This window comes from Dysidea avara, chromosome 7, assembly GCF_963678975.1.
Source record: "Dysidea avara chromosome 7, odDysAvar1.4, whole genome shotgun sequence".
NCBI lineage: Eukaryota > Metazoa > Porifera > Demospongiae > Dictyoceratida > Dysideidae > Dysidea > Dysidea avara.
In genome coordinates, this window is record NC_089278.1 from 5,463,272 (window position 1) to 5,477,013 (window position 13,742).

At 36.2% G+C, this 13,742-nt stretch overlaps 1 protein-coding gene across 1 annotated transcript in view; it reads left to right on the plus strand.

The window, feature by feature from the left end:
• Positions 1 to 13,742, plus strand: part of LOC136261922 (E3 ubiquitin-protein ligase rnf213-alpha-like) — a 132,326-nt gene that overhangs the window by 92,463 nt on the left and 26,121 nt on the right. Inside the window, exons 53-64 of the mRNA XM_066056016.1 lie at positions 2,115 to 2,653; positions 5,979 to 6,467; positions 6,551 to 6,732; positions 7,123 to 7,317; positions 7,982 to 8,166; positions 8,216 to 8,318; positions 9,211 to 9,308; positions 9,353 to 9,397; positions 9,459 to 9,701; positions 11,525 to 11,627; positions 11,733 to 12,152; positions 12,200 to 12,316. Coding sequence (XP_065912088.1) covers positions 2,115 to 2,653; positions 5,979 to 6,467; positions 6,551 to 6,732; positions 7,123 to 7,317; positions 7,982 to 8,166; positions 8,216 to 8,318; positions 9,211 to 9,308; positions 9,353 to 9,397; positions 9,459 to 9,701; positions 11,525 to 11,627; positions 11,733 to 12,152; positions 12,200 to 12,316 — 2,719 coding nt within the window. The remainder of the gene's footprint in view (positions 1 to 2,114; positions 2,654 to 5,978; positions 6,468 to 6,550; positions 6,733 to 7,122; positions 7,318 to 7,981; positions 8,167 to 8,215; positions 8,319 to 9,210; positions 9,309 to 9,352; positions 9,398 to 9,458; positions 9,702 to 11,524; positions 11,628 to 11,732; positions 12,153 to 12,199; positions 12,317 to 13,742) is intronic.

The window sequence follows — 13,742 nt, forward strand, 5'->3', positions numbered from 1 at the left end:
GGTTATAACACCCATTATGTTGCTCAATAAGCTGTGTGGGCATGTTGGATTATCATGCAATATCAAACAGACAAAGTCTTATTTCAATGGTGCAGCAAATGTTGTCAAATTGCAGAGATAATCTGGATTAGATACAGGAGTTGAATTAGAGAGGTTTCACAGAAATAGCTTTAAAAACAATATAGTCTGATGTGCACTAATATACTGTATAGTATGGTTTCAAATATTCTTCAGTGACAGATATTAAACATTTTATGTTTGCGAGTTCATATAAATCTAAATAGTCTACAGCAGAAATTTCTGCAATTGCAAACTACAAAACACATGCAATTGTCTTCACTATGACGATTCAATAAAAGTAGAATCCAGAAAGCTTAGTCAAAATGTGTGAATTCATACAAAAACATGCAGCTAAAATTTAGTGAATCAAGAATTTGCAAAATTCACACAAATTGTACCTCATATATACATAAACCAGCCATTCAGAAAAATGACCATGTAACCCATGGCAGTTAATTGATCTATCCCTAAGTATTAACATGTCAAATTGTTATACAGAATAAATACACTTTATGTAACAACTTTAAACAGGGTGTAGGACCAGGTGTCCTACAGACCTTCAGCACTTGTGCTGTAATGCCTTAATAAATATACTAATGTTCATTTGGTTCCACATAGGGTACTTTGATCACTCTCTAGAGTTCTTATGGATACATATACATGAAATTGACAAGGAGAAAGGCTGCCTGACAGACTCCTATAAGCATTTGAGCGTTAATCGGATGGCTACAGGTTCAAGGCTGCCTAGGTCATGCCAGTCATGGATTTTTTCTCCTTTCTCCACCTTTACAAACACTTTTATCAACAGGCTGTAGGACCGGGTGGCCTACAGACCTTCAGCACTTGTGCTGTAAAACCTATAAAAGTTATTGAAAAAGTTGCCTGTAAAGGTCACCAAAGGTCAAATCTGAGGTGGAAAATTAACTCCTCAATATGGTTTTATTGTGTGAAGATGACAACTAGCATGATAGAAGATAAAAAAAATTAAGGTGCAGAGGACAGACACTCATCAGAACCCCAAAAGGCACATGCCACTGGTGCATTGTAATTGTGGCATAATATGGTGGCCATATGATGCATCATTTAGTCTCTAGCTTTACAACTGCAGGCAGGCAGTTGGTGCTGCTAGTACATGAACGGTATATGGTCAATCCTAACAGAACCCATTGAGGACAGAACATTGGCATTCTATAAAACTACAGGTAAATGGTTAGTTTGTAACACAATTTACCAGTACACACATAGTTTTAGTTAGTTAGGGGTTTAGCTTTAATTATATATCAGTCAGTAGTCTAGTTATGGTTAGGGTTTGTGTAGGTGTCTTTACAGCAATCTGAGCACTTTAAATACTTTTGATATGGAAAGTGTTGATATGGAAAATTAACTCCTCAATATGGTTTTATTGTGTGAAGATGACGACTAGCATGATTGAAGATAAGAAAAATTAAGGCGTGGAGGACAGGCACTCATCAGAACCCCAAAAGGCACATGCCACTGGTGCATTGTAATTGTGTGGCATAATATGGTGGCCATATGATGCATCATTTAGCCTCTAGCTTTACAACTGCAGGCAGGTAGGCAGGCAGGCAGGCAGGCAGGCAGGCAGGCAGGCAGGCAGGCAGGCAGGCAGGCAGGCAGGCAGGCAGGCAGGCAGGCAGGCAGGCAGGCAGGCAGGCAGGCAGGCAGGCAGGCAGGCAGGCAGGCAGGCAGGCAGGCAGGCAGGCAGGCAGGCAGGCAGGCAGGCAGGCAGGCAGGCAGGCAGGCAGGCAGGCAGGCAGGCAGGCAGGCAGGCAGGCAGGCAGGCAGGCAGGCAGGCAGGCAGACTAAAATTTGTTTTTATTTTTTAATTCAGTGTTCATTCTTCTGTAAGTGTTTTATTATTTTAATGCTATATCTGGCAGTGGTAAAGGTGCTAAGATATTTCTATGATGATTTTAATGGGTAGCAATTTGGGTCACTTTTGGGGGGATCACTACTATGCAGTACTACCATACTATATGATAAGATTGTATGAATATGGTATCTTTCAAGTAATTTATAACTTCTGTTTTTAGACCAATATTTAGACGTCGTACTGGAGAGGATTGCCTACTTATAATTCAATGTGATGCTGGTCACCTTAACATTGACTTGATTGCTTGTGCCAGACATCGTATCATTGATGAAAGAGTGTCTGCAGTACAGATGAATTCCAGCAGCAACCAATGTGTTCTCCCACTACAAGCAACTCATGTTGTCTTTATTGTTCAACTACCCAAACAAGTTGGAGGTACCAAATTTGTAGGGTTTCAAGGAGCTCAGTGGTATTCAGTTCACATTGATGACCTTAGTCCACCTAAGGATGTTAGTTTTACTCTACCCAGTGCATTTTACCACTCAATGAGTAAAATATTTAGCACTAATGTTACAAGTAATGCTATTGCTGAAAGCAGTTCTGCTGGAGTTCCATTGTTCAATGCTTCCAAAAGAATACACAAGCTAATCCAAACAGCTGCATCTCGTCTTCAGGACAATGAAGAAAATAGACAACGAACTACTGGAAGAATACAATTACTAATTGATTTGATCCCAAGTGAAGATGCTGACTATGACGGTATGTGTTTAGTGTTTTACTACTTTATGAATGTGGTGTACATAAAATACTTTACTTCTGTGTGGGTATTGTTTAAACTACCAATGATTTTGTTAGTTATAACCTTCATCTAACTTCCTAAAAGTATTATAAAACATTTATTTTACACGTGCATTGCATGGGACAGCATTTGAGTAATTTGATAAGAGAAACATTACTTTTTTTTCAGAGGGCTCGGTCTCACATATCAATGGTGTTTTTTATGTGCATGGCTTCACCCTGTTCATACATTTCTAATTATACTATATATGTCATGCATAGTATGCTTTGAAGTTTTGTCATGATGATGTTTTTAAAATCCAATAGATACCCATGAGTAGGTATCTAAGCCAATTCGATACTCATGGGTGCATGTGTCACATGTTTTCCTAATTCCTGTCATGGCAATCATTAGAATCATACCAAGTGTATACAGACATCAAAATCATCGTTAGGAGGGCAGAAGAGGCAATTTCCCTTCCCCCTCCCACTTTAAAGAATGGAGGGGCAATGTCCACTTTTTCCAATGCCCAGTTGCTAATGTACAGCAAATATTGTACCTCTTTTAGTCATTAGCTGACTTACTTTGCCTTGATTTAGTATGATTTGTGTTACAGATTATGCAAGAATGGAATACTACGTGAATCAGTGCTGAAAGCGTAAGTGATCGAGATACTCTAATAGAGCAGTCACCTAACTACTCTAATAGAATATTCAGTGGTTCTGCTATATAGTATATATTGCCATTTATTCAATCTGTCTCCATAAACACATATATCTATACATAATCAAGTGCATGGGTCAATCTAAAATTCCTTCATTTACTGATATATGTACTTGTACAGTATATTAATGGTATTCATTTAGTCAATTCCATAATATTACAGAATAATTAGGAATTTTAACCATAAAAAATGTTACACCTGCAGGTATACCAGTGGACTTTCAGTCTATATCTATGGCTGAAGTAGGGATTAAAAGTCCACTGGTATATCTTCAGGTGCGGGCGACCTCCCTCGTTTCACTACTTTTTATGGCTGTGATCCCTAACTGAATTTACTTTTTAACATAATTATGACTGGTGAACCAGCATGTACCACATGGATACTATACTTGAAGTTTTTGTCTGATCGCATCGCCAACCATCTGCTGAAAAAGTGAAGTAGCCATCACACTTCATTTTCAGATATGTTCACACATTGTTCAGCCATTACACAGCGTTACAAACAAAAAAGGAGCTCCTCTGCAATCAATCCAGAAAAACGTTGACAATATCCGTTACAGACATAGGGAAGCCATCACATGCTAGCTACCATGAATCGATACTTTGTGCTGTCAGTGAGAAGAATGGGTGTTTTTATCTAACCAAAACTGTCAAGGTGCCATGAGGCTGGTTTCTGGATAATCTTTTTTTTTGCGAGAAAGTGCAAACCTCAATGATCCCTAATATACAGTACCACTGTACTGTATGATAGGAGTATCCTATTCAAGTGTACCACTGAAAATGCTCTTAGATTCAATCTCAAAACATTCAATTGAAATTTCAAAACAAAAATTTCCTGTAGGTGTGCATGTCCTCAGATCCTCCCTCCCTGAAATGCTTTGCACACTAAGGTACAGTTAATTGGGGCGAGCCTGAGCGAGCCCCAGTATTGTCAAGTGGCCATGGTACATACGTCGCATGCACGAAAATTCCCTAAAGAAACCGGAAAGCCCCACACTTGGTAGTTGAAATGGTACGTACGTCGCGTGCACGAAAATTCCCAAAAGAAACCGGAAAGCCCCACACTTGGTAGTTGAAATGGTACATACGTCGCGTGTACAAAAATTGCCCAACAGAAGCTGGAAAGCACCACATTTGGTAGTTCAAATGGTACATACGTCGCGTGCACAAACTAAATTTCCTATACAAATCGGAAAGTCCCCACACTTGGTAGTGGTCCCAGAGCTACCTCACGTGCACAGTAGCACCCGCGCACACATGGAAAGAGATGAGAGATTAAGGAGAAGAAAAGAACGTGATAGAGAAAAAAGAGCCCAAGAATCACGAGATGAAAGAAATGCAAGGTTTATCACTAAAGCCATGACAAATTAATCTTATGTTTCACGGATGCAGTGGGTCAGTGCTTTGCCAAACTTGAAAACAAAATAAAAATTACATGATTGGCTAAAAAGGACTCTAAATTTATTAATAATGTGGTTAAGGAATTGTGAAGTAACTGAGAGTGACTGGAGACACTTGACAAGAACACCTGCTCACGTTTCTGATTCATCTAGCTTTAATAATGTCCTTCATCTTTTCCCAACAGTTGAAGCTGTAGTAGAGCATAACATCATTAAACTGTATGCGTGTGGTCAACCTGTTGCCACAATCAAAGCTGTCCACACAGGTCCGAATGCTGGGTGGCTGTGAGCAATGGAAGTAAAGTTTCTTGCTCAAGGAAACAACAGTACAGAACCCAGCCTGAGCATCGAACCTGCAACCTTTTGATTAGCGCGTTCTTAATTTCATATAGCTACATATTAAGCATGCATGCAAAACGCACGGTTGATAACTGCTATTTTAGGCATATTTGATATTTGATGTATTAACAAAATCACTAATTTTTGTATACCCATTAGCTATTTTCACCAATGTAATTATGAGATCACTAACATATTGCTAAATTTACTCAACTTAAGCTATATGCAATCAAACATCAAATAAAACATAGCTCAGGCTCGCCCCCACATGCTTTAGCATCTGTCTAGTAATTTTTAATTAATTTATAACTGACAGCCACCCCACATGACTCCCCTCCTCCCCCCCCTCCACACACACACACACACACACACACACACACACACACACACACACACACACACACACACACACACACATACACAGCCACCCCACATGACTCCCCTCCAGTGAGTTATTTTAGCATTAAGTGAGCACTAATATGATCAGGAAGCCCAGCAGCAAGAGCCACACAATACATAGTCAAAAGCCACTATCCAAAGCTCAGTGATTATTGTACCATTCCTTAGGTCCCTACACATAACCACTTTGTGTTCAGAGCCATTTATGAATTATCATTCTAAAATTGTAGTGACACTGTAGAACTAAATTTGACACAACTTGTATCTTTAGTTGCTTAATGAATAAATATAATTTATAGGTTATGATTCACAGTGGGATATATATCCCAGAGCAATATCTTAGCTATCACTCTTGACTGTCCTTAGCTTTGCCTCAAATTTGGGTAATAGCTAGGACTCTTGTACTGGAATATAACTATTATTTACATCAAGCCATATCTGTTAGGGGAAAGAAGATTTCATCACATCCTTATTGATCACATCAGTAATGTGATGTCCGAGAGAGATTCTGACATGCCTAATGCTGAAGACTGGGCATATATTGAGTCAGTGGACTCTAAGAAATTGAGACAAGGTGGTACATTCATAAACTGTCTGTCTAGAAAGTTTGATGAAGTCATAGTACCAATATTTGCAAAGATATTGGGCTCCATTGATAAGAATTATAACCTCAGTCTAATTCATAACGTGAAGGATGGTCAGTCTTCACTTATTGCTCAACTTTGGCTAGGAATTTTTTCAAACAAACAAGTCTGCCGATTTACCTACGATGATGTTGTAGCTAAGAACCAAAAACAACAACAGAACTACAGAGGAAAAGTTCCTGGTATAGGAACATTACTAGCATCCCCAGATTACATTTGCAAGTTTCCATTTTCTTGGCTGGTAAAGAATGCTATTGACTCCCAGTGGAACAATGCAACTGCTACTGCAAGTAAGTGTGTTATGTGACTTTATGTGTTAAACACTAAGTAAGACAATTTTGCTGACATTGCTATGTGATATTTCTCTACTTAGCGCAATTTGGAGTTCTACTGTATACTCAGTTATATGATTTGGTTTCTACGACTGCCTTGGGTGAATTTCTAAATGATGAAAAGTTTTCAAGTCACCCGGAAGAATGCTTGGAATTATACAACTTGTACCTATTTGATTTTGTTAAATCTGTATACAGGACAACCCAAGAATGTGAAGTTGAGGTATGTGTAGCAAGTATATTCACTATCTTGATACTCAGTTTTCTTTGTTAAATATTTGATACGTATACATTATGAATCCTGACATTTGTACTGTTATGTGTTATTTTGCATGTCATTGGTCAAAGGATTGACATTCCATGCCATCTAGTTCTGTGCATGGTGTTTAATTTGGGAAAGGTATGTTAGAGTATGACAGTATCATGCTTCAACATCATCAAATTATTATTGCTACATGTACATGTGCAGTTGTGTTGTATTACATTTTGTATCCATGTGACAGTTGTATACAGTGGTATGTTTCAAAAAATCTGTATCATGTGGCTTTCTTCTTTATTGATTTAACTGCCGAAAATGCCCATTCACAATTTTTATTATTCTTCTATCCTTTAGTTGGTTCGTCAAGCTGTTGATTCAGTTGTACAGAAGACTCATTCTAGTGGAAATCTTCTTGAGTTGCTCATTGCTGTACATGTTGCATATGATGGTGTCAAAGCTCATATCCAACAGTTTCAACAGTTGATATCCATGGAACCCAGTATAGTTGATGTGCTCATTAAGACTGTCCCATACCCTGCTGCTGAAATGGTATGTTGTGAACAAACTGTAAAATAACAAGGTATTGCAACTATACCAGTTTCATGCATATTGCATAGCTACGTATGCCTTGTCTTTATAGCTAAGTAATTGGCAAAGACCAAACTGTACTGTTACTATCCATACATGTATGGATAACTACAAATGCTATAACTATTAGCTATAATAATTATTTTGTTCAATGCCAATGTAATGTGCCAAAGTAGGGACTTTCCCACCAAGCTATGCTGTAATACCACCATTCATCTCTTGTTTCACTACTTTTTATTGCATAGATCCCTACTTCATTTATAAATTAACAATTTTTTAAAAAAAATACTAGTTGATTACTAAATACATTGTCTTTGTTTGCCAAAATATACTGTCAGTGTTCAGACACCTACTTTATTGTTGTGGTTTATTTGTTAGGGATTAGCTATTCTTGGTGGTTTCACTATGTAACCATATTAGTACTATTTGTTTGGATAGGATTCCCTTTTATCCATGAAGCATTAATGTTCATATTATTTGGCATTGTTTAAAGTGGATGCACCTAGTTTTACCAATTTGCTACATAAATTCCTCACCAATTAAACTGCATCAACTGCTGAACATATTTTGTGTACATATGATTCTGTTAAATGGTTGACAGGTACTTCTTTGCTTTCATTCATAGAATTTGGCATATTTTGCAGTACAGGAAGTGTTAGATATTTTTGCACCAAAATTTAACCAATGGGATCACCATACTGTTCAGAACTGGATTAGAAAGTTGCATAAAATAAGCAATGTGATTGATACTGTACTGAGCTTTGAAACTGAACCAAACACCGTAGCTGAAGAGTTAAGAATTGCTAACAGGTATGTGAATACTTGTAGTGGGTATAATGTTATGGTGTTTTATGTGCAGGCATAAGTGGCAGAGGATGTGTGTCATCAAAATGTTTGCTGAACACATCAGTTTGAATTTCACTGAAGATCAAATCATTATTTCAGCTAAAAGACTATGGGCGGTAATAAGTTTATAGTTAAATTAATAGGGATGATAATAACAAAAGTTGCTGAACAAGAGGGGTCATCGCCTGAGGTGTGAACTTTATCTTGACTTTAGCCCATATAATTAGCAATAAACCATCATGGCTAAAGTAGGGATTAAATTTACAATTCTGGTAATGACCTCCCATGTTTCAGCACTTTAAATTGTTACTATAGTGATCTCTACTGTCTTATACACTTACTTGTTAGTGATCAAAGGAAAGAATGGTGCCAGACGACTTAGACATGCCAAACAATGTGCCCGCTTATAATTGCTATTTCTACTTTTTGCACAGCCCTACATGCAGAGAACAATACATGAAGCGTGCATGCAGATATGGTATGAAAATTATGAATTATTTGTGCATGATAGACCACACCACACAAAACCATTGACATGCTACCTGCAAATTGAAACCTTTGCATTACTGAGATGAGACACAAAGGACAGACTGACATGCATTGTACTTCCGGCAGTGTACCAAAAGGTACATATTGAGCCAAACTGTAAATATGAAATCATTATCAAGTAAGTTAGTAAGTCAGTCAGTCACTACAAATTCCATTAAATAACCTTTAAAAAATAAACCAGTTTAGGTTGTTTTGAAGTTGTGCCTGATTAATACTGTCAAGACACTGTGAAGGTTTTGTGAAAGTGGTTTCTGGTTGATATTTATGTTAGGATAATACAAACCCTACTAGAATGTATTGTATTTATTCATATTTTAAGGCTTTACAGCACAAGTGCTGAAGGTTTACAGGACACATGGTCCTACAGCCTGTTTATATTAAGTATGTTTGAAAGGTGTAGTTTGAAAATAACATGATGTATGTTATATATACCTGCCATATCCATTACTTTCACTTTAGTATTTAGCTAAGCCAAACTTTCAGTCTAAGGCTACTCTACTGAAAGTGAAAAAAGTTGTAGATTCTTTGGATATAAATGTCAGGAAAACTTGGAAAATGTAAGAACTGGTCACTATACACAGTAATTGTAATCACATTACAGAGAAGACGAGACTCAAGCAGGAGGTCAAGAAGTTAATGAATCTCAGTAAGAGCCAGCTGTCATAATACCATGTTCTTATTATTACAAACTTATTGTTTTTTTTTAGGCTATTACAGAGACATATCGGATTTCGACATCAATGTTGTTCTTTCTTTATGGAAGTCGTATCTACTCTTTGCTTTGAACCAAACATGCCTAATCCTCCTGATCATGACTTAATAATGATGCTGATGGATATTGTGTTTGCTGAAAAAAGATCTACTAGAATACTGTCACCATTCAACAATGAAAAAACAGATCCTGCTCCAGTTATAAGATCATATCTCCTGCAGCTTATGCTAGAGTTTAGGTAATTGACTATAGCTTTGGTTTTAAAATTCAAGCTCACATGATTCCATAAAAAGAGTGCAGTGATGGCTATAGACTCCTATATCAATAAACTATTGTTTTTTATTCACAAAACTAGATCACACATCTGTTACACATGGTTTGTTATAACTCCATGTCCATTATCCCAAATTTGTCAAACCACAAAAAGTTTACATTACAATGGTTATTCCAGGTACTGACCAACTTTCAAGTCATTACTTCAAGCTGTTTGCATGCATGACAACAATGTATGTAATGATTCATCTCAGCAATTTTGAAAATTATTTTGATCATATATACTGTTGTATATAGTAACTAGTTTAAAACCAGTTACATTAGTAGCAGTAAAGAGCCAGGGAGAATGAATATTTTAGAGTAGGCTTAGCTTGTACTTGAATAAAAATATTCTAATAGAGCAGTCATATATATATTCAATTAAGAATTTTGAAGCCATGCTATATTTATATTGGTTAAAGTAGGGACTAAATGTGAACTTTGGTTGACAATCTCCATTTTTAAGCACTTTCTATTTGTATATCCCTACAAGCTTGTTTCGGTACACTTGTTTGTTAACTGTTTTGTAACATAATTCATCATTGGGGAACATCTATAACACCACATCAAAGAATAAGAGTGATGCCAGACATATGAGGCCAAGCTATTTTCATGACAAAATGTGTGCACTTATACTAATGAAAACACATGATATTGTGTTATGCGGCAAAGAAGCTGCCATACCACACCTTTATGTCATTAATAGGAAGAACAAAAATACAATTTTCATGCATATGTAGCTCCATGCCCTTTTATTCAAATGTAGTGATTTTTACAGTGGAGTTGCCTGTCAGGTAGGGGAGACTATAAAATAGCTGTAGCCATTCCTGAGACACAAGCAACCATAGTTGCAGTTTATTTTTTTCTTGTTGTTATTCTCCTTCTTTTGCACACTTAACAAACACAGTTAAATTACAAATACCTAATCCAATATCACTGAAAGTAAGGTTTCAGTGTACCAATTTTCGTGCAAATCCAGTGAACAATGATAGAGTTATACCGATTGTTTGATAAAAAGACCGATTTCTGTTGTGTCTATACTGGAAGGAAAGAATGGAGATTGGTCTGTTGATAGAGTAACCATCAGCTTTAAATTTGTAGTTTGAAGGATAATAGCCATAGAGTTAACCCAAACATGTGCAATAAAGTTTGTGATTAGGGTTGTACAAATAAAAAATAATTTGTTATTACACCTACCAGGCAAACTGCTAAGGTATGAGATAAAATGGTATGTAGATTGGTTAATAAATGTAGAAGAACCTTACGGAAGAAACCAGATTAAACAATCATTGAGATGTAATGTAAAATAAGTACACATACCATAGATTTTCTTCCTGTTATTTGTTCCTGTAGAAAAAGGCAGGTAAAAATAAGCCCCAAAGCAGGCCACAAGCTTTGGAGTTTGTAAATACAAAAGAGGTGATATGTATACCAAATCAGTCAAGTTGTGAAAAAAGGGTGCTTGGCTGTCTTTGGTATAGATTGCTAGTAAGCAAAGTAGCTGTTTAATTAAGGTAATAGTTTTTCTGGCAAGTAACTACATTATTAAGGAAAGACTATGTAATACTTAGTCTACTCAAATGATTTCCTTTATTCCACGATCAGCTCCCTCTCCACAAAAGTACAACATATAGAACATAAATGCATTAAATAAATAGGTGTCATTTATCTTAATACACTTTGAATGTTTTGCATAAGCTTTTTTTGTTATGTTACTAAATGAAATACATTACTTTTACTTTTTGGTAGCTACACTAATGTACAAGCTCTTCTGGAAGAATACTTTAAGAGATCACAAGATTTAGCACAGGAAGATCAAGATTTGTATGTTCTATGTGTGCAGTGTTTTGAGGTATGTGCATCATTAACTAAGTCATTATTTGACTTTATTGTATTCCTTGAAATTTATTAAGCAAAGATGTTAGCTGGTTGTAAGACATATGTCTCACATCTGTAGGATTCCATTTTTATGCATTCAAGTGGAATAGTATCGTTGGAGAACAGAATTAAATTTACATTAGAAATGATCAGAAAAGGTCACAGTGTTTATCAAGATTCTGATGGTACTATTACTCTGAAGTATTTGGAAGCCATAGCGTGTCTACGATATGGCTTGTCTTTTACTGCTAATTGTTTGTCAGAATACCACCACACCAGTGGTGATGTCGGAACACTGCAGTCACCATTAGCAAAAAGCACTTTAGACTATTTGTTTGATGAAGTAAAATTCGAATGTCTAAATAGTTATCATGGTCAACCACATGAATTCTTAATCAAATATATCGCAAGACAATTTGGCATGCAGATTTTAAAGACACTAATGGACAACTCAGGATTTAACTGGTTGATACCTGATAGTTTGCAGCCTGCAAAAAAGGCATCTGTGCAAAGTTTTGTATAGAGAATGTCTATTCTTGTTTATAGAAGAGTGCAACAGTTGACTCATATGTCCTGTATGGCAAAAGTTACAAAAATGTTCGTGAGGCCATTGCTCTAACACTGTGTGGTTCTGACATCTCTGAATTACAAGCAGCTATTAAGGTATACATTTGTATATAATCTTCATGTTGAATTTCAATGTAATGAATTAGAAATGTTACATTTAGTAGGATAGAAATAAAAGTAGGGAGGTCATTGACAACTGCAGTTATACTAATGTACATTTAATTCCTTTTTATGTACAGCCTGTTAATGGTATTAATTACCATGACTGAAGTTGGGATTAAATGTCCACTAGTATAGCTGCAAGTGTCAATGACCTCTCTTGTTTCATTACTTTTTATTTACATAAAATAATGTAAAATTGGTAATTTTTCCTTACAATTTTTATGATTTATAACTGGTGGACTAATGCATACTACATTAGAAGAAAGAATGGCTTCAGGTGCATTATAAATCTCAATTGAGTGACTGAAAACGCTCCCCAACATTTGAGTACTGAAAATAAATCTGTGTGGTCATTCCAGCTATGTTTCATGCACCCGTTATCATAGATGGCTCCAGGATTTTTTGGTGATTGGTTTCTGATCAGGAGCATAGCTAGACTTTTGTGAAGACCTTCAAAAAAAATAACTGCCTGTTCCGCCTTCCACTAACTATAATATTACTGCATGATAAAGTATAGCTTGCTTGCTACACTGCTTCTTTGAATACTGTGACTGCTTTATTAGAGTGATTGACTGCTCTATTAGAGTATCTCAATCTGACCGTCTTGTGCCTTTCCAAATCAATGCAAAATAGATTTTTTAACTGCTTGAATACACTTGACCGGTTTCTGGAAACCTCAGAACCCCCCCTGGAGCCGCCCCTGGTTATACAGCATTACAAAGAGTCATACAAGAAGTATCTCTGCAATCAATCCAGATTATTGAGTGAGTATATACTAACTATGGAATTATGGCTCAATGTGTGCCTTGACTACCATTATTGAAAAGTGAAGTAGCCATTCCACTTCAGGTTATTTGGCTTGATTATGCCTAACCAATTCAAAAGCATAGTTGGTATTTGGATAATATTTTTGGGCAACCTTCATGATACCTTCTATAAAGTACTACCATATTGTATGGTATCAGTCAAATGCATACCACACCAATTTGCATGTTACTATGGCAGTGAATGACAAAATTTTATTTAAGATTCTAAGGGAATGTTACTACTTACCCATGTCATGCCATAGTTTGCTTTAAATTTCTGTGCAAAAATTTTTTCATGAAAAACTTTTTGTATAAATATTTTCATACATAAGATTTGCATTGAACAAAATTTGTTCTGTGACTGCTCAATTAGAGTATCTCAAATTTTTGTAGCACTGGTAGCTACAGTAGTAATTGTTATTGTGTCTTAGTTGGAAGCTAGTTAATGTTTGGAATCTGTGCAAAAAATGTTTCATGTAAGAGGTTTTCGTATGATTACAAAAATTATTTACAATGAAACAAAAAGTGTTAATTGTGCTAAAAAATTTAGTGTT